Source organism: Callionymus lyra, chromosome 3, assembly GCF_982586985.1.
Source record: "Callionymus lyra chromosome 3, fCalLyr1.hap1.1, whole genome shotgun sequence".
Classification (NCBI taxonomy): domain Eukaryota; kingdom Metazoa; phylum Chordata; class Actinopteri; order Syngnathiformes; family Callionymidae; genus Callionymus; species Callionymus lyra.
The window spans coordinates 33,056,620-33,078,252 of NC_141820.1; the positions used below are offsets into that span (position 1 = coordinate 33,056,620).

A 21,633-nucleotide genomic window follows, 5' to 3' on the forward strand; every position below is an offset into this window, starting at 1 on the left:
TATGTAAATACAAGCATTTACGTTGAAAGCATACAGTCAGCTTCCGGCGTCAATTTATATGAATGGCTGTGCTGCATAGTGGCCAGCAGAGGACGCCAAAAACAGATCACTCTTTTAAAACCTCTGTCTTATATAGTTTATTAAATTACGCGAAATGTTTGAAAATAATGGCTTATTTTACCGTTTGATAATGTTTATTTTGTTATCATAATTTAATGTGTCGTTATATTTTTCTTCATCTCTTCTGCTCGTGTGAGTGAGCGAGCTAGAAAGAGAGGGGGAGAGAAAGGAGGGAGGAGAAGAAGGGCTTTGATGGGTTACAGATGCTCCTTTAAACTCACGTCACATTCAGTTGTTTTTTTTTTGTTTAAACTACGGAATGTTTTCCCTCCTTGTTCTCGCTTGTTCGCGTTGATTCGCGGCTCGAATAATCCGCGTGACGTCTGGCTGCGAGAGCTAATCGTCCTGTCGAGGTGAAGAGAGGAGGAAGGTTAGCGTCCTGTTCCTGCTCCCGCACCCGCGCCGCTCGACGAGGACCCGGCGGGACCGAGGCGGCCTTGGAGGAGGCGAACCGGCGGCATGATGACTGGCAAGACTGTGAAAGACGTGGACAGATACCAGGCGGTCCTCAACTCTCTGCTGGCGCTGGAGGAGAACAAATACTGCGCGGATTGCGAATCAAAAGGTGAGCGATAATCCCGTGAAGGTGTCATGCTAACATACATGCTCTTTACTCCTCGACCCCCCACTGACCCCCCACTGATCCCTGACTTATTTGATGTTGTTACACTGTTGTCATCACTGACAACCAAACAGCAATTGTAGTTGACAAGTTGCTCCATCAATCTTACTAACAAACACTCTTTATTAGCAAGGACGAATATTTTTTATAAGACAATAGTCGACTTTAACGTAATCTTATTTCTCATCGGTTGTAAGTGGTTTATTGTAAACTTGTCTTGGGTCAGGCAGACCTAGGAAAAGTACAGCCCGGGGGCCACATACGGCCATTTGACAGTATTTATGTGGCCCTCATGAGGATGAGGATGAAGTATAATAATCTAGAAATTTCTCGAAAAGCTAACCAACAATTTCATTTTGTATTCAAGCCGTAGGAAATGTATTCATTTAGTTATTCATTTCAATGTTTCACAACAAGTATACATTTTCTTTTAAGCCTTTTTGTGACCTTGTGAGTATGTCTTAGTATTTATTTTTCCTCAAAATTATTTTGTTATCTAATGTTTCAAGAAACCATGCCTTTTATCATATTTATATTTCAAAAATGTCACTTTCTTAGCTTTGTTTTTGAGGTTTGTGGTTCTTGAGGCACTGACTCCTTTAGTTTTACAAGTATATAAACCCAAAAGGGTAACTTGTTATTTTGGATACTGGTTATTTCATATCTCAACAGCATTGTTCATACAGACATGCACACACACGCACCAACACACACACACACAAATGGTCTTGGGTTAACATTTTAAAAGATGCCAGTTATAACATGTATCCAACTGTGGATGAATGTTGATTTATAGCATCATAAACCTGTCATCTTTGACATTAGAGTCATAGCTTAACTATTATGTTTTAAATATCAATTTATTTAAAATTCTATATTCAAAATATTAAACCTGCCGTATATAAAGATCTGAGACCTTTCAATTGGCAAAAAATCTAAATCTAAATTCGTTTTTTTAACAATCAATTAATATAGAAAAATGAATTAACTAATAAATTATTAAAAAAAAAAACCTGGATTTAAACAGTAGAGTACGACTGTGATAATAAAGGATTACAAGGAAGACGCAGCTGAATAAATGCTCTTAATTTGAAAGCCGATCGTTTATTTCCTCCCACTGAGGGGAAGTTACCGTAAAGTTTAGCAAGAAGTCTCAAGATTTAAGTTTGGCTCAAGAGTGAAGAATCCCAAGCGGTATTTAGCTTGACAACATTATGATGTCAGCGCTGTATGTGTATTAAAATGTTAAGTTACGATGACTCAATCACATGTTGTTGTTAGACGTATTGGTTTTAGGAAAGACAGACCCGCCTTTTGTTGCTTATGATTGGTTAATATTGCGTGGTGCCTTCTGTGATTGGCTAGATTAGCGCAAAAGGACTAAAGTTTATTAACATGAAAAAATAATAATTTGTAAATAAATATTCTATTGTATTTTTCTTAGTTTCAGTTTCAGTTTCAGTTTAATTAAAGGACAATGTGCAGTTACATTAAAAAGATGCACCAGATATATATATATTATACGATTGAAATTATAACCGTTTCTGGTCTTGCCTTCATGTTTTATGTCAGTGAAAAATAGGTCTTTTTTTGTCGTTACTCTGCCTAAGGGTCTGAAAGGTGTTTCCGAATCATAGTACAGTTGATATATATGATAAAATGATCAGTAGAACTTCAGTAACTTTAGCTGTATATAGTCGAGTATATAGCAGAGACCATTTTAAAACAGCACGTATGGATTATGCGGCTGCATATTTCTTATACAGTGGTTTTACATTTTCTCTTTGATGTCAGGAGAGTAATACCTCAGAATATCACGCTAGTCGCGACACTGACTGAAACAAATCCTCCTCTGAACACCTGCACTGGACAGAATGTTCCTGGAGACTGAGGTCAAACAAGGGCACAGGGAAACCTAAGTCTGGATAGAAACAGCTTATTCATTCAAATAAAAGGATTATAAAATGTCTAGATAGAAAGCGTGAAAGTGAACGTCACTTTCTTTTTCTGTTGAATTTTCATTTCCCCTTTTTTACCTTGCATTTGGTTTCTAAATCGCCTACTACTTTCATCAAAGCAACTCTTCCTATCATCATTTTTGGTCTTCTTAGTTCCTCATTTCACTCAAAGTACACATCCATCCACTTCCTGTTGACACAGAGGGAAGGTGGTCAATGCAGAACATAGTGTGGTATGGACGATGTATTTGTGCGTCTGCAGATACACTTGAGTGTTGTGCTGAATCCGACCCAAAGCGTCTGATTGTCTCTGTGATAAATTAATTATGTAACATCAAACTATATTTTCATGATAAAATGTTTGATTCTTGTATTAATGTTCTCCTTTGTTCAAGTGTTTAAATAGTCCGTATAATTACAATTTGTATAGTTATTATCAAACAAAATGACTTGTATTCCTAAATCAGACGCAATCTCATTCTGTGATGTTACTGTAAAAAAATCTTTTTAAAGAAAATATGTTATGAATCTTCATTCAGTAACATGTAAAAGAGATAAAAGTCAAACAAATGGTTTATCGTCGTAATATACCTATTGAACTAATTAAAAACAACATGAAATAGAAAGAGAAAAAAACGTTAATGTTGCCTTTAGTAAAGGTGTTTAGTCATATATTATTTGGAATATTTAGATGATTTAATGTATAGTTACTTTATTTAAAAACACAGTGCGAGTGAGCACAAAGAATGAAGGAGTTATGAAGTTGTAGTTACACACTGTATTGCAAGCGAAGGAACCAGAAACAATGTTTTCAAACTTAAATATTGTTGCTTTTACATGGCTGGAATATATCTTACAATTTTACCCTTAAAATGTCCAAGTAACGGTTCCTTCACTCTACATATCTTTCACATACTCAACATAAACCACTCTTAATATCTGCTAACGTTAGCTACCACAGTGCTAGTATCTAAAGGTTGTTCAGATGAATGGACGTTAACCTTGTCTGCGACGTGAGACAGACTGGCAGCACGTTCACATCTCTGCTGCTGCACTCTGCTCATAAACATGAGAGGACAAACAAATCAGAGCCGGCTCTCATCACGACGGCACCCTGAGGGCTTCCAATGAAAACTTTACGATCGGAATGAAGCAGCTTTCCAAATGCAACAGGAAGCTGTAGACACCGATGACATGAGTGAAAGATGACACCGTGGTCGGTGATGACGTGCACCGAGGTGAGTCGATACTGAAGTGAAGCTGAGAGGAAAGAAGTCGATCACTTGATGCAATAGTTGAACGTCCAAGACCAGATAGTGTCTCCAATATTGACCAGATGTGGGCAAAGCTCTTTGGCTGTAATTATCGGGCCCTCATGAGGTCAACTGGAACTGATCTAAATTAACTCTAAATGTAATTTTAATAAATTCTTTGTTAAGAACATTTGTCTTTTTGGTGATGGTAGTTTATAGATTTTTTGCGTATTTAGATTTATTTTTGGGTTACCTTTTTTCCCATTTTTCCTTGTGTTGTTTTTGGCTTGTCACAATATATATTGTGGCTCCTAAGGATTTGTAATTGCCAAATGCTGGTCTAGACCCACAGACCAAGACCATGTTTTCCGTTCAGTTGGTTATATAATTGATTTCTGCCACACCTGCACGCTTTTTAGTCTAGTCCATTCTTATCTAGTTATCCACCATTTTAGTCAACAAGAACTGTTGACATTAAAATTATAGTACAATAGCCATTCCTACACTATTGAACGCACAACACCCTTGTGTTAAAGTAATAGTTTACCGAAAATTCAAATTTTAATGAGTAATTTGTGTCTTTTTAGAATTGTCACGATCGCAAACATGGCTCACTTTTCTTAAAAAGCAACAAAAAAAAAAGTCAATAGTTGAATTGTAGTGAAGCCTTGCCAGCCTTTTCTTCAGAAAAACATGAAATAAATCTATACTTCAAGTGTCTCAGTACACTGGGAGCTTCTGATAAAATCAACTTTAAAATATAGACTTGTCAACAATTTGGACACGGATGATGACTGTGTGAATTAATCTCTATGGAGTGGACGGCAAATTAATCTCAATTCATTATGTTTTAAAACCTATAAATAGCCAAGACTTGGCGAGACAAAGAAAAAACCTAAGACTGAGACCCTAAAGGTAATGATTTTAAGTTAATTTTGTAAATTAAATAATGTTTGTTTTTGTTTTGTTGGTTCCTTTTCTTCGCTTATAGGCTTAAGAACCTGTTTTTACAGAATTGCATTTTTGATGCGCGTGACTCCAGTAGGCTGCAGTTGATTCTTGGATGAATACAGATGAGATTAGAGGTTATGCTCGATCACACAGGCTTCCACCAGAGACAGTTTATACACAGTTGTGAGATGTAATGATCTGATCCCAGCAGCTAATGCTGTCTATACTGTTTTTATTCCATCCCCTCTTGTGTTCCACCTTATTGTCTTTTTACTCTCACCTCAGACAGTAGATGTAGCGATATTTATCAAATCTTTACATCTTGTTTTATGTCCTGCTCCTTGACAATCTGACATCCATCCCATGTCTTCAGCTCACATGATGACATTTGAGAAGTGAGATGGAGACACTTGCACCTCTGGCTAAACTTATACTTGAACAAGTAATAAATATTATTCAACAAGCTTCTCCCTTGATTTAGCCTGTGGCGCTTGTGTTTGTGTACACAGCCTGCTTGAGTCGCCATGACGACATCACCTGGCAATGTCATGCCTTCTCCATTGAGAGTTTTGCTGCCTTATCCGATCATAGAAAATATAGTCTAAATAAAACTGGACGGGATTGGCTGATTTTTGTTGCCATTTTTATCAGGAGTTTGAGTCATATTTCCCACTTACTACTAACTTATTCAGCACAAAAGAAAAAAAGGCTAATTTAACGTACCAAAGGTTAATATGAATTAAAATGCTTAAAAACTACAGTTATAGTTACAGTTAAATAATGATGTCTGTTTTAACACAGTGACAAATGTTGTAGTGAAGATGACAATTAGCTGAGATTAATCTTTAAATACCATCACTACCATACGACCTATTAGTCAAGTAAACTTCAAGTGGCATCAATGATGAATATGATCCTAAATGCTGTGTTCAGTGAAGTTGTAATTATTGACAGGCTAGTAACTCGAAGAAATAATTTCAAATGTCTGACCCCACTATATTCAAGTCACAGTAACGTTCGCTTGGATATGAATAACACCTTTACATTCAAAGAAAACAAATTCAAAAACCTGGGTAGCAAAACATTTTGGGGTCTTTCCTTGTTATTGGCTGTTGCATTTTTTGTTTGTTACTAAAGCAGTAACAGTCTCTAAAAGTAACAGAATAAACCAAGTAATTCTAGTCAATGAATGTTGCTGTGGGTACATTATAAGTTTGCAGAAGTACCTCGGTGCACCAACTCTATGTCACGTGAAAAAAAAACAATTTCCAAAACATTGACCACGCCTCAGTCTAAAGTCAAATTAAAAAAAAAAAAAAATGTTGATAAAACACTTTTTACTGCATCGGATTTGTGTGGTGCGTTCAATAATGTAGGACCTGCTATGGTGTTTTCAATAGTTTAGGACAAATTAATGGAAAAATCGAATTTACTAAATGAAAATGAAGTAAATGTAATGTAAATGTAACAGTATATTAGTTGTTTTTGCCGCTTCTACTGCTTCGGCAAATAGATAGAAAACATGTGTTGGTAAATATATTAAATAAAAGTGTTGACCTTTATAATTTTCAGCTGTTTATTTAACTTATATTTAATAACTGAGAGCAGTGGAAGAGGTCTTAAGTACATTGATGCCTAATTATTAAACAAATGAATATAATGAGACAGCATCGAAGTCAAGTCTAATGCAAGTGTCGTTCATTTTCTGCCACATTATTGTGACAAGTGTCTCTTCATATTGAGACGCAGATGGTGCAAGTGTCTTAAATTATCCAAGGCTGTCCATCTGCTCGACTCAGACGAGGAGTGGGTCATCAGGCGGCTCGGAGGTTCCTGGGCTGACACAGAACCGGTTTTCTCAAGATGGAAGGTCACAGGATCCAACCATGACTGGGACTTTGTGAGATTAAGCGGCAGCTCCGTTGATCCTCGAGGAATGTAGGCTAATGATCAATATGTAGCTGAGTTCAAACCACCAGGTCTGCTGGAGGTAAACTCACAGATAATGCTGCAGGTAAACATCATTTAAGGACACAGACAACCGTGGATACACATCTGAGACATAGTTGATGAATCAAACTACAAAGCTTTACTGCTGAGTCAACTTTATATTTGGTAGCTTGGTATTAGTTTACTGTTGATTCTATTCATCTAGTGTATGTTTTATTTCTTTTGAAACGCAAAATGACGAAATGTATATTAAATATTAAAACATGTTTTATTGTCATTAGAATAGTGAACATGTGTGTGTGAGTGTGTGTATGTTTGTGTATGTATGTGTGATTTGTGTGTGGTGTATAGACGTTTGTGTATGCATGTGTGCAGTGTTTTCATGTTTGTGTATGCATGTGAGGTGTGTGTGTGGTGAGTGGATGTTTGTGTATGCATGTGAGGTGTGTTTTCATGTTTGTGTATGCATGTGAGGTGTGTGTGTGGTGAGTGGATGTTTGTGTATGCATGTGTGCAGTGTTTTCATGTTTGTGTATGCATGTGTGCAGTGTTTTCATGTTTGTGTATGCATGTGTGGAGTGTTTTCATGTTTGTGTATGCATGTGAGGTGTGTGTGTGGTGAGTGGATGTTTGTGTATGCATGTGAGGTGAGTGTGTGGTGAGTGGATGTTTGTGTATGCATGTGAGGTGTGTGTGGTGTATGGATGTTTGTGTATGCATGTGAGGTGTGTGTGGTGTATGGATGTTTGTGTATGCATGTGAGGTGTGTGCGGTGTATGAATGTTTGTGTATGCATGTGAGGTGTGTGTGGTGTATGGATGTTTGTGTATGCATGTGAGGTGTGTGTGGTGTATGGATGTTTGTGTATGCATGTGAGGTGTGTGTGGTGTATGGATGTTTGTGTATGCATGTGAGGTGTGTGCGGTGTATGAATGTTTGTGTATGCATGTGAGGTGTGTGCGGTGTATGAATGTTTGTGTATGCATGTGAGGTGTGTGCGGTGTATGAATGTTTGTGTATGCATGTGAGGTGTGTGTGGTGTATGGATGTTTGTGTATGCATGTGAGGTGTGTGTGGTGTATGGATGTTTGTGTATGCATGTGAGGTGTGTGCGGTGTATGAATGTTTGTGTATGCATGTGAGGTGTGTGCGGTGTATGAATGTTTGTGTATGCATGTGAGGTGTGTGTGCGGTGTATGAATGTTTGTGTATGCATGTGAGGTGTGTGTGCGGTGTATGAATGTTTGTGTATGCATGTGAGGTGTGTGCGGTGTATGAATGTTTGTGTATGCATGTGAGGTGTGTGTGCGGTGTATGAATGTTTGTGTTTGCATGTGAGGTGTGTGCGGTGTATGAATGTTTGTGTATGCATGTGAGGTGTGTGTGCGGTGTATGAATGTTTGTGTATGCATGTGTGGTGTGTGCGGTGTATGAATGTTTGTGTATGCATGTGAGGTGTGTGTGCGGTGTATGAATGTTTGTGTATGCATGTGTGGTGTGTGTGGTGTATGAATGTTTGTGTATGCATGTGAGGTGTGTGCGGTGTATGAATGTTTGTGTATGCATGTGTGGTGTGTGTGGTGTATGAATGTTTGTGTATGCATGTGTGGTGTGTGTGGTGTATGAATGTTTGTGTATGCATGTGAGGTGTGTGTGGTGTATGAATGTTTGTGTATGCATGTGTGGTGTGTGTGGTGTATGAATGTTTGTCTATGCATGTGTGGTGTGTGTGGTGTATGAATGTTTGTGTATGCATGTGAGGTGTGTGTGGTGTATGAATGTTTGTGTATGCATGTGTGGTGTGTGTGGTGTATGAATGTTTGTCTATGCATGTGAGGTGTTTGTGGTGTATGGATGTTTGTGTATGCATGTGTGGTGTGTGCGGTGTATGAATGTTTGTGTATGCATGTGAGGTGTGTGTGGTGTATGAATGTTTGTGTATGCGTGTGAGGTGTGTGTGTGGTGTATGGATGTTTGTGTATGCATGTGAGGTGCATGTGTGTATGTTTATGGTGTGTTAGTGGCGAGTGTGTGGGTCGTGTGTTTCTGCATGCTTTTTGTGTGGGATGAGTGTTTTCTATCTGCATGTGTAGTGTACGTTTCTGTGTGTACTTGTGTCTCCATGTGCATGATAAACATGTGTGCGAGAATGTGTGTTTGTGGGCATTTGTGGTGTTTGTGTGTGTGTGTGTGTGTGTGATTTACCTGTGTATAGTTTATGTTTATTAATCTGGGGGCGAACACATTAATTGAAAATTGTGATGATTATTCTTCACACTATCATATTTATATTTATTTTCCAGCATATATAGCAAAGCATGTTTACCTAACACTGCAGTTTATCTCAGCCATAATATCAGTATCTTCTCTTCATTCATCTTGTTCACTCTGCTCTGTCTATCTCTCAGTATCTGGAGGTGTGTATTGTTTCTGTGCAAACACACAGTGAATGTCACAACCAAACATGCTGCAGTGGTGCAGGTGAGAGACACGAGGGACAATGTTTCTCTTTTGTCTTCCGTTCAAGGAGGATCTTAGTGAAGCTTCCTGTTATATGCTGCGAATGATCTGAGTCAGCGTTAATGTTGGCTGCAGCTTTGACAGTCATTTCTTCTATTAATAGCCATTAGTGACCATTAATGCTTCAACCGGTCGTCACACTTCCTCTCCTGCTTTGTACTGTCTTGAGCTAAAAGAAAAATCTTCTTTTCAGTCTTTAGACAGAGACGGATGATTCTATTTTCACACTTTTATCCTCTGTTTTCTCTCTCTGAACATAAGTGTATCATGGCCCTCAGAATATTGAATGGTAGAATTATTGTTCAAACATTTTACATTTTCTTATTAAAATGTTATTTTTCTAGCATTTTCTTTAAATACTAAAATTCAATAATTTATATTTAAAATGTTTATTATTTTATTGAATTCATAACTACATTTAACCATTTGTATGTTGAAAAGTTACTATTTTTTGTAATTTAATTTATTGAATCTAATATTTCTAACATATTTCTAAATCAAATTAATGCTTCTTTTTTTTTTCAAAAAATAGCGTTTGATATTTATATTCCAGTAATTTAAAAATATTTCTAAATTCAATATTGTTTATTTTGTAGTCCTTTAAATTTAGAATTATCTGGTTGCACTAAAAAACAAACATCAACATTTTTATATTGAATTTAAAAGGCTATGAACAAAAATAAGTGGAAAATATTTTTGAATAATTTAAATAACAATTTCAGAATGTATGTCTTAAATAGACTATTCATGTTTAAAATATTTTAATATTTAAATTAAAAATGAGAAAAAACCTTTCAGTTTTTTTTATTTTTATTTAAATCTATTATCTTATTTATCTTGTTTTCCTTTATGACTTCCAGCCAAAGGTTGGTAGTTTAAGCCCAAACCAGGAATATAATTTTCTTTAGCAACACGACAAAGATTTGGTCGTGATGCAGTTCAATTAAGATACATTGTCACCATCATTTTGTTTATAAAAGCTTAAAGTTGACTATATGTTAGTATTTTGTTATCAGTTTGAGATGCACCGTCATTGCTTGTGTTGTGATAATATTTTATTGTTGTCTTGTGGCTCTTTTATTCTAACTCATTCTTACTGAATGAGTGTGACTGTAAATCCTTGTATTCTATTTTTTAAATGAACAATTTTGTAAAAAATTGCTCTTTTTTAACTTGGTTAAAATCAATTTTAGTGGTGCAAGTGATATATGAGTAAGCACTGTATTCACAACAATCGTCTGCCTCTAGTGATGAAAAGCTGTCACTGCAACCACAGTGTTGAGTGCAGATGGAAAGTGCAAATGTGGGAGTGTCGGGGAGGTGGAGAGAAGACTGGAAGAGGAGCGAGAGGGATGAGGAGGAGAGCGCAGTATTCTCTTTGAAGCCGGCTGCATTCTCTCAAGAGAACAGTTGCATAATTTAAGAAGAAGAAAATAGCCTGACTGTGTTGTTTTTCCCTCCCAGAACAGTTCTGGCTGTGAGACCGACACCTCTAGTGCCACACATTAGAGAGTTGACGCACAAGTGTTGGTTTAGAAAGTTGCTTTGATAAGAGATACTAGAGCTGCTATTGTGTGAGTGAATGATTTTCTCGGAGGCGTTGTGACTCCAGGCTCCGCCGGGTGTCAGCCATGTGGGCTAACTAGCATCTTTCTGTGTCAGGACAGAGATTGAACGTCCTCGCTGCTAAAATCAGCCTCAAGATTGAGGTCACAGACTCCCCCTGTTCTAGTTCGTCAAAAAACCTCCTCAGCTTCATTTGTTTTACTTGTTTATTTAATCAAATGTGTTTATTCTTCTACTCCTGCAGGACCAAGGTGGGCGTCGTGGAATTTGGGAATCTTCATCTGTATAAGATGTGCAGGAATCCACAGAAATCTCGGAGTCCACATCTCCAAAGTAAAGTCTGTCAATCTGGACCAGTGGACGCAGGAGCAAGTCCAGGTCAGAACCGTCACGTCAGCCATTACATTATGACCATCAGGCAATCTTCTTGTCCCTCTTTTGCTCTCACAACTGTCTTTACAAACTGGTACAAGTCTGTTTTACTATATTTGTTTATTAAAGGGCAACTAATGTGAAAACCCAACTCTCCTGATTTACATGTTACTCACATGTTTCTAATGTTGAAGTCTTCCTCTCCAAGATGCAGTAAGTCTCTCATCATGACTACGTGTTGATGTTCTTCCTTTATAAAGTTCTCCACCGTCAGAATCTCGGCGAACAAGATGTTACAAGAGCGGAACTTATTATGATGTATTAATAGTCTTCACTCCTCCTCCAGCCACCTATAATAACGCCCCACTTTGATTATATAACAAGTCCCTTGGAGGTGTAGACTTCTGGGATTGATGACACTGCGTGACAAACCCTGTAACCATGGTTATGGTAAACAAGATTGTATCTCCAGAAAAACAAAGTGTTTTCACTGGGCGGGGCTTGAGCACATTTTTTTATATAAATATTTCAATTAAAAGAGAGTTTTGTACAAACCGACACATACTGATGAGTACAATAGAGTCCAAGATCCATTTATGAGACACTTAAATCAACATATTAGTTTTCCTTTAACTAGTTTTGCAGGATTAAGAGTGAGTTGAGGTAAATAGTTTGGCTTGAATAAAAATGAGTAAAGAAGCAGTTTGGAAATGAGAGCAAATTCATTACATCCAAATTCGAACCATTTGTTTTATGAGCATTCTTTACAGTTGTTTGTCCTTAAAATTGTGGAACATCATGTCTTTTGTCTTTTTTTAATCTAAAACTTCTGTTTGTCTCGACCCAGTGTGTGCAGGAGATGGGTAACGCCAAAGCCAAGCGACTTTACGAAGCGTTTCTTCCCGAGTGCTTCCATAGACCGGAGACGGACCAGTCGGCGGAAACCTTCATCCGGGACAAGTACGACAAGAAGAAGTACATCGACAAGGTCATCGACATCCAGATGCTCAGGGTCAGTCCTGCGCCCTGTGGTTCATTCTGAGATGAAGACGAGCCATGTTTTTCTTCCTGAATTGAGGAACTTGTTTGTGTGCAGAAAGAAAAGAGCGCCGACAACATTCCTAAGGAGCCGGTCATTTTTGAGAAGATGAAACTGGTGAGTCGAACCATCTGTGGTTGAGCTTCAGCCCAAATTGAACGATCTTTGATCTTAATCTAAACTGATTACATTTTTATGATCATTATTTTGTAAATTAAGGTTTAATTAACTTCTAGATTATTTGTTAAACGTTATGATTTTATCTCTATTCGGAGGGTTCATGGATGAATGATAAAACGAATGGCTGGTTCAAGTCCTTTTTAATTTAATGAAATTTTTTCATTTTGTGTTTTAGAAACGTTTTGCTAACATCTTGTGTGTGAATTACATAAGATACCTCTTATTTTCACTTTGACATTTTCTGTGAAAATATGCATGTGACTTTGACAAGCACTGTACATAGTGTTATGCTGGTGAAGCTTCATGAAGCAGTGTCATGTTGTTTAGAGGTCTGTAGGTGGCGCCATCCGTTTAAAAATGAGTGATGTTTCTTTAGAACAGTTGTTCAAAACAAAGGTAACTAGTGCAGAGACCGCCAACTAGTGGACTCTGAAAATAATGACACTGCTTCATGAAGCTTCGTCGCCCCATCTCTGTACATAAGAAACCATAACATTATGACCACCAACTTTGCTCCTCATGTTTCCAACAAAAAAAAAATATTTTGTGTCCTTCTTGTTGCATCCCTTTCTTTTTGTAATGTTCCTGTGCTTGTGTGGATTTACTCCAGGCACGTTGGTTTCCTTCCACTGTCAAAAAAGGAAGAAGAGGCGGTTTGAGTACTCTAATATGTCCGTAGAAGTGAGTGTTTTTGTAAGTGGTCTGTTTGCCACTGTGAGCCGTGTTGCCTGGGGGGGCGACTAGATTTACTCATGGGCCACATTATATACTTTGACTGTTGTTATTGGCCGTCAAGCCAATAGAAAGAAGGAATAAAGCATAACAACCCAAAGCTAAAACAATATAAAATATGATCAAAGGGATGTTTGTTTTTTTAAACAATGTTTTTCAATGTACTTCAATATTATCATCAGAGAAAATGAAGTACTTACAAAAAGGACAAATTAAAAAGGGGAGGCAGGGTTAACAGAAAAACATGTTAATAAATAAATAATAATACAAAATTCCAATTGTTAGTTAGCGATCAGACACATTAATGAATGGAGGATAAATAAAGTCAATAGGGCACAAGTGTACAGGTCTGCAATAACCCGAAGAAAAATGGAGGATAAAAACCTCATCCCACAAATGGAGTTGCAATGTGTGTTCTGACAATGTGGTCTTAATGTTACGGCCTAAATTTGATTAATTTGTTGTAATCCGTGCAAACACAGGTGTTTGTTTTATTTTTTCCACAGAAAAAAGAGGCCAGCCCAAAGACTGATTCACAGATCGTCACCGACCTGCTGGGATTAGGTATCAACGACACACACACACACACACCCCCCCCCCACACACACACACACACACACACTATGCAGAATTAAAACTGTCCTGTCAGCAATATAATGGTCGTTTGTAAAGGTTGAAACAGTAAACGTGGACATTGAATGCGTCTGAGATTGTTGGATGTATAGAAGCAACAGTGTAACTATGTTTCCATCTATTACCGTCCAGACGGTCCGGCTCCCAGTAATGGAGTGTCGAATGGAGGATGTGTTCTAGACATTAATGCGAGTCCAGCGGTGACTCATCCACCTCCTGCACATTTGGATATTTTCGGCGATCTTCCTTCGTCTGCCTCGTCCTGCAAACCCACGGTAGGAGACGTTCAACGTGAGCAGCTTCTATGTCTTCATGTGCAACTCAGGGTGACGCTTGTGTGTCTGCAGGCGGCGTCGAGCTCCATGCACCAGAGCAGAGTGACCGCCTCGGTGCCTGAAAACCTCAGTCTGTTCCTGGACCGTTCCAAGAAGGACGAAGCTCCTGTGAAGAAGCTCTCCAAGGACTCCATTCTCTCCCTGTACTCGTCCACGCCGTCGGTGCACACCAGTGGCATGGCCTCGCACGGTGAGGCGGAAAATATATTAATACATTCCAATGCCTTTATTTATTAAATTCACGTTTGTCAAATTACATTAGACCTGCACAAAGACTTTATTCATGATCGTGTAGAAATTCTTCTGACTGTTTACCAACAATTTTATTTATTATTATTTATTTCAAAATATAACAACACCATAATGTGTTTTTTAGGCCTATATTTGTCTTTTATTTTACCTTTTTGTGAGCATTTTCTATTCCCTCAAACATTATTAAAAGTAAAATGAAGAAATGTTAAGGAAAAAACAAGCCTATTATCATATTTTATCTTTAAAACACGAAGTTTAGAAAACAAATACAATTTTAGTAACAAAAAACCCTAGAGTTCGAACGATAAAAACGCAATAAAAATGCAAACGACTGTTTTCTTTCAGTCCAGAATCCACATTTTCAAAAGTCCAAACAAAAAGAGCAATATTGTGGAGGCAACATGGACAAACTAATAAAAGATTGAAAAAAGTAAAACTCGACGAAAACCCAGTTACACAGCGCTGACGAAAAAAGGGTGAGGAATAATTAAAGTGTATAAATTCAAAAGTCTAGAATGTGAATTTAGGAACGAGGGAGAGTAAACGTCAAACAGTGCCGTGAAACGAGCCGACGCTGGTCTACGGTAGTCTGGCGTGTTTGAAGGGATCCTGATTAATAGATTTCCAGTATCCTGTTTAATAGATTGCCAGGTGTCGATCTTCATTAAGAGTACCATCACATACCATTTTGAAATGCCCCCGACAAGAGGAAATATGGTACAGGAAGTGTCAAAATTCTGATGTAAAGATAAGGGATTGTGACATTTAGCTTTGTTTTAAAATATTTCACAATGATTTGATGTGGCCCCTGAGGAGATTAGCTGAATTAGCTTCAGCTGAACACTAAATATATTTATGATTTACTTCCAGGATTGTACATGAACCAGGTGGGATACCCGACACACCCGTATGGTCCGTACCACTCTCTAGCGCAGGCGGGTGGAATGGGCGGAGCCATGATGACTATGATGGGGCAGCAACAGGGCCCCATGGTAGGCCAACAAATGAGCGTGATGGGACATCAGCACGCCTTGGTTGGCGCCCAAGGAGCCATGGCGGCCCCCGGCAGCGTGGGAGCATCGTCATACGTGGCCGGGATGCCGCAGGGCATGATGGGACAGCAGCAGAGTGGAATGATGGTGCCGCAGCAGACGATGATGGCGCAGCAGAATGGCATGATGGGACAGCAGCAGGGCGCCATTGCAGGACAACAGCAAGTTTATGGCGTCAACCAAGCTCAGCAGCACCAGTGGAACCTCTCTCAGGTGAGGCCAAGTTCTTGTAGTTGTGTTTCTTCACGTCAGAATTAGACAAATATTTTATTTATATTTGGTTTGTGGACTTCAAATTTAAGATTATTATTTGTTTCAACCTCATTTTGTCCTTTACTTCAGTTTCAGTAAATTGTTTTTAAATCAACAATCATACACTTTGAATCATACACAAAATATTTACTTCCTACTATTATTTTAATGTTTCTTTTTCTATATGTTATGATCCTTTATAAATTCATGTGAGCATTTCATTGGTAATGTGCTTACTATGTGTGTGTTGTGATCATTTAAAGGTGTGATTTGAGCAGTATATTTCTAAATTCCACTTATACATCAGACCACAGAATATCATCACAAGGGCCACAAAAAGACATATAATGAAAAATGATTATATAGATTATATAACTGTTCAACCACTTCTACAAATCCCTAATCAATAAAGTTGATCTATCTATCTATAATGCACTGCAGCAGTGAAAGCGCTTCTAACATTTGTTTGAACCAAACTTTAAATCAATTGATCCGTTTTTTTTTTTCCTGCTGACTCAGCACATGTCTGGAATGAACCTCTACAGCAACAACGGCATGGTATCGTACGGTGGTCAACAGAGGGGAGGGGCGGCGGCTCCGAGCTCGGCGCACATGACGGCGCATGTCTGGAAATGATGGAGGAGTTCGAAGGTTAAAAAAAAAACTGTGAGAGGAAGCAGTTTATAGAATCAGCGGATGCTTAGAAAGAAAACGCAACTACCTCCCTTTGTTCCCCTTTCGGTTCCATACAGCCACGATGTTTGCCTTTTTCGGAACTCTCGAGAGTCACACACTTCTAGAAAGTCTTGGATCGTCAAGTGGGGACAATGAATTCAATAAGCACCTGTAGAAGGAGTTCCAGGATATGATTCCTGTTTAGGCAAAATGATAATAAGAAAAAGAAGCATGACTTCTAAGATGGATGCTAAGAAGGATGAATGGAATCAGAACACGTCAGTTCCTTCCTGCAATTACTTTGTTTTTTTAGATAAAATGTGATGAACTCACATAACTGCAACGTGTAGTTTGACATTTAACTAAATTGTTTAAATAATTTTTGAATGAAAAGAGTAATTCAAAATTGGTGACTTTTTTCTGTAAATGAACCACATTTTGGGGTTTTTATCTGCGACAATAGCATCCAAAAATGTCAGCACAAAGAAAATCCGAGCCAGACATCGGCAACAACTACAGTCAAGGTGAAGGTTATATGCAATGGAAGGACATCACTCATGAAAAGACACACATGCAGGAAGTGACATCACTAAAGATGGATAGAAACGCTAAAGTGAGATTTTATAGCATAGATTTGGACTCATCATTAGGAGAGGCTGCACTTTCCTGGTCTGCAAAATACTTGAGAAACACCAACTCTCATGAGCTTTTGTTTGTTGCGTTCTCATCATTAAAATGTTAATTTAAATTGGGAATACGAAGATGTTGTCGTCTTGAAACACACTCAGACAGTTCGTATATATGCATGCATTCGCCTTAAATACTTAATATCAAATTTAAAATCTTTTGATTTAATAGTTTTGGTGTTTTTTTTGGTTATTTTCAACTAAACTATTGCAATTTGTTATTGATCAACAGCTTGTAGTTTTTTTAATCCAGTTCAACTTAAAGAAATGCTGTTAGTCCTTCACCGATGAATCGAACCAAAGACCGAGATTGTACAGTTTTTTCTCACGATGTATCGTCTTTAATACGCTCGACGCCCGCCCTCGCTGATGTATCCGTTGCACTGTGTAAGAGGATGGGGGCGCTGTTCTCACCTGCATGTGACACTATCACGCAACTGCTGATCGCTCTCACACCTCAGACTCTCGTGGCCTCCGATAACGACGAATGTCTGTACATACCAGAGGAACAAACACACAGGAAGCGATACGTTGTGTTTTTACGATGCTTCCACCAAACTGCATGAAGAGACTGTTTGGATCTGAATGTGTCTCGCTGTCGAATGTGTCGTCCAGAAGCAGTCGTTGTCCGTTGAATGTTTTTCCGTGTCAAACTGTGAGCAGGTTCATGACCAACAGGGATTGTGAGCGGTGATCCTACAGCCTGTCGTCAACATCTGTTTCCGATCAAGCATGAAGCCATTTATAGATTATTGATCATTTGTTGAACAAGTGTTACATTTAAAGTTTTTTGTTTCATTTTTAAAGACAGTTTTTCGTCAGAGATGAACATTACATAAATGTTTTGCGACTTGAATGCTGATTTTTATAAAAAATAATTTTAAACGTTGGGTTCATCCACGAGCTAAGGGCAAAAGGAATGTATCATTCTAGGTTGATCAAGATTTGATTCTTAAGCAGAATATATATTTGTGCCGTGTTTCATAAACAAACGTTTGAAAAGATTTAGTTCTGCTGCTTTTGCAATTTTCATTTGTGTAACTTGAGAATATGTAACACACACGTGAATGTTGGAAATATATGAAATAAAGATTGTTTTATGTTAACTCGGAATCCTGTTGCTGTACACCTAGCAGGCACTAGGTAGAAGTGATGGTCTGATGAAGCTTCATGAAGTAGTGTCGTTATTTTCAGAGTCCACTAGATGGCGGTCTCTGCACCTGGTCATTTTCCTTTGTTTTAAACAACTGTTCTAATCAAACATGATTTTTAAATTGATGGCGCCACCTACTGACCTCTGAGCAACATGATACTGTTTCATGGAGCTCCATCAGACCATCACTACTAGGTAAGGTAAGGTAAAACTTTATTGATAGCTTGTATATACCGAAGGAGTAACCCTGTTGAAAAAATATTTAATCTTTGATTTTGTTTTTTCTTACTAGTTTCCCCATTGGTAATTATGGTAGTAACAATAATGTTATGAGTTTAATACAGGAGTATAATCCATGTGTCAATCAATATCAATAATAACATATTCGGTAATTTTAATAGTTTGTAAAAAACTGATGGTAGCCCTTCGAGTCATAGAGTGATCTTGGTATGAGTTGGGGACCCCTGGTCTACGAGAGCTACCTGTGGAAATGCTGGAGAGTCTCTGTTAATAAGTAAAAATGACATCACAGATTCATGTACTAAATCATTCATCCAACACTCTAGGAGCTCGACACAATAACTGCTTATCTTTGGCATTTCATCATAGTCCCACTTAAATCCTACTTTAAAAAAAACAACTAAAAACAAAGCATGTTTTGTTACTCATGGAAAATAAATCAAGGGTAAAAAAAAACCTTGACTAGAATTCACAACTGCTGACGAGCATCAGACTGCATTATCTTCCAGAGTGTGATCGATAAGATTGCTTTTAATCGCACTGTATCCCTGACTACAACAGTTTTATCTGAGCAATACATCTTACTTACCTTAAGCTTTTTAAAAAGTTTATTTTGCGGCTTTGTCTCAACTGTGAAAGAAAGATCTACTTCTTTTTTTTGGTCAATCAACTATTGTTTCCTCTGTCAAAGTCTCTGTTAAGGATCTGGTACACCTGTTAAAACTCCACATTAAGAAAAGATGTGAAAATACACGAAAACAAACAATCTGTGGTTGAAATAAACTTTATTAACATTGTGTCCATGCAAACAACAGGCGTCTGACTCCAAAATCATTTTTTTTCTCAGTTTTTGGTTTCATTTTTCTTAAAAAAAAAAAAAAATACGTGCACCTTAAGTTATCAATTTGTCAGCATACAAACCACAAAAATACCAGTTTTACATTATCAAATACTGCACATAGAAAACATTTACAAAGCACGGGTAGAAAATTACAGCTCGCTTTCTTCCCTCCTCAACTGCATCCGTTCATCCAGCAGCTAAACTTTGCCCTTTTTGTGAAAACTGTGGAAATGTTAAGGCCGTTTATTGGAAAGAGAACCGCTGGTCTGTCAACTCCACTGCTGGATATGTGTGCTTGAATCTGGTTTACATTTGAAGAAGCTGATAGAGTGATGGTTGTCTTTCCAGATGGGGGCACAAGGGGGCGCTACAGCGGCCTTAATAGAAAATGGTTGTTTTTTTCAATTGTGCTGACAATTTACAGGTAGGACGAGGACAAAAGGCTGTTGGAAAACAAACATATCAAAAAGTGAAGTTTCTCTCAGGTGCCTGGAAAGGAAATTCGGTGGAAGTTTGTTTATTGCCACAAATATGTTTGCACTACAGGAGGATAAATAATTCATGCTACATCTGAATGCAGAAGGGGTCGACTCGCCTTTTTTGATGAGTCTGCAATTATTTCAAGCTGATTTAAAGAGTCAATTTGAAATAATGTTATTTTTGGTCTCTTGCTTTTCACCCCTTAACGCCTAACACCACCAACTCTCATTGTTTTTCCATGCATTAGTAAACGTGTGCTAACAACGTTAGCCTAAATCTGTGGCTTAAAAAATAGGATTCAGGCATCAAGGGGTTAAACAAAGCATTAACCATCAAGAGTAAACATATTTTAAACATGAGATTCAAGTTGGAATATACGTTGGCAATTATTAATTTTTTTAAAAAAGGTTCATAAAATCCCAATGAATAAGTGACATGCAGGTTTGTTTCCGCCACTAGGTGGCGCTAACTTCTCGTAAACCCTCATAGTGATGAGTACAAACAGGGATCACGCGGTGAACGTGAAGTCTGTTACAAATCCGTCCCTTTGGTCGAGCGAGCAGAGGAAACATGTTCTGCTTCAGGAAGAAACATCGAGGACTCGGGGTGTTTCGGATCGACAAAGAGGTTACAGTACAGTCGGGTTCGGGAGCAGGCGGCATCCCAGGAAGAGACGGAAAGCTTTAGAAATACATTCATAAAACTAGACACAATTCCAGAATCGAGCAAAATACATGTGTGTGCGCTACTAGAGTGAAGCTTGGTCACAAGAATAAGGCCATAGAAACTGAACGAGCCCTCATGTTTGCCCACACTCCTCCCTCCTCTCATCCCTCTCTCCTTACAAAAATAAAAGCACAATTTCAACAAAGAGAGTTGATTGAAGGTTGTGTTGGTTATTTTACAGGTGAGTACATTCTACAAATAAACAGCCCTCGACTCTTTCCCTGCTTCATCTTCTTCGCACATTCAGAAACGTCTTGCATCGCTCAGCTCCAGGAGCCAGAAACCTGATGGAACTCATATCTCACTGTGTCTCCTGCTACATCCATGTGAAGCCAATAAATAAACTTGTCCCTTCATATGCAAACCCTGCTCTTCTCTTGAATATTTACACTTTGAACTGGGGCCTGATTTGCACTCAAAAAAAAAGTCATTTTGAAGTGTGTCGTCTTGTGTTGTGCTCAATGGCTGATGGGAGTTTTCTTGACAGCTGACATGAGATTCAAGCTCCATCAGAGAGTGTTTGATATGACTAATAAAAGAGCTGAGCCAAAGGGCATATCATTTCTCTACCTGTCTTTGTCTCATGAACTGCTCGTCACCATAATAAATAAATTCATAAAAAGGTGACAGAGCCCATTTGTTTTGATGGAACGTTTGAATCCTGTTTCATCTTATTTCTTCATGGATTAGAAAACCCTTTTTTTTGTTTAAATATATACTCTTTTGTTGCTGTCATGTGCATCTAGGGAAGAAGATAAAAACAGAGTTTAGGCTTTAAATGTGACTAAAATGTATTATCATTATCTTGTACAATTTAATTTGTGCTTCTTCTTACAAAAAAATTAAATATATTTATATATATATATATTCAACATATAATGTTGTAGAAATAATTTCGCAATAGAAGCCTTTTTTAAATGTGATTATTTCTCACAAACAATCATTTCATCTTTTTCATTTATATAAGTTATATAAGTTATCAATGTATTCTTTTATGATAAAGGTTCTTAGTAAGAATAGTTAATAGATTTTGCATTCTGTATAC

At 37.8% G+C, this 21,633-nt stretch overlaps 1 protein-coding gene across 1 annotated transcript; it reads left to right on the top strand.

Annotated features, from left to right (window-relative positions):
* Positions 1-335: 335 nt before the first annotated feature.
* Positions 336-18,254, top strand: smap2 (small ArfGAP2). The gene is made up of 9 exons (XM_087787576.1): positions 336-685; positions 11,185-11,318; positions 12,160-12,324; positions 12,409-12,468; positions 13,770-13,827; positions 14,029-14,171; positions 14,244-14,421; positions 15,354-15,748; positions 16,307-18,254. The coding sequence occupies exons 1-9, from the start codon at positions 580-582 to the stop codon at positions 16,421-16,423; spliced, it is 1,356 nt and encodes a 451-aa protein (XP_087643702.1). The 5' UTR covers positions 336-579; the 3' UTR covers positions 16,424-18,254.
* Positions 18,255-21,633: the final 3,379 nt, after the last annotated feature.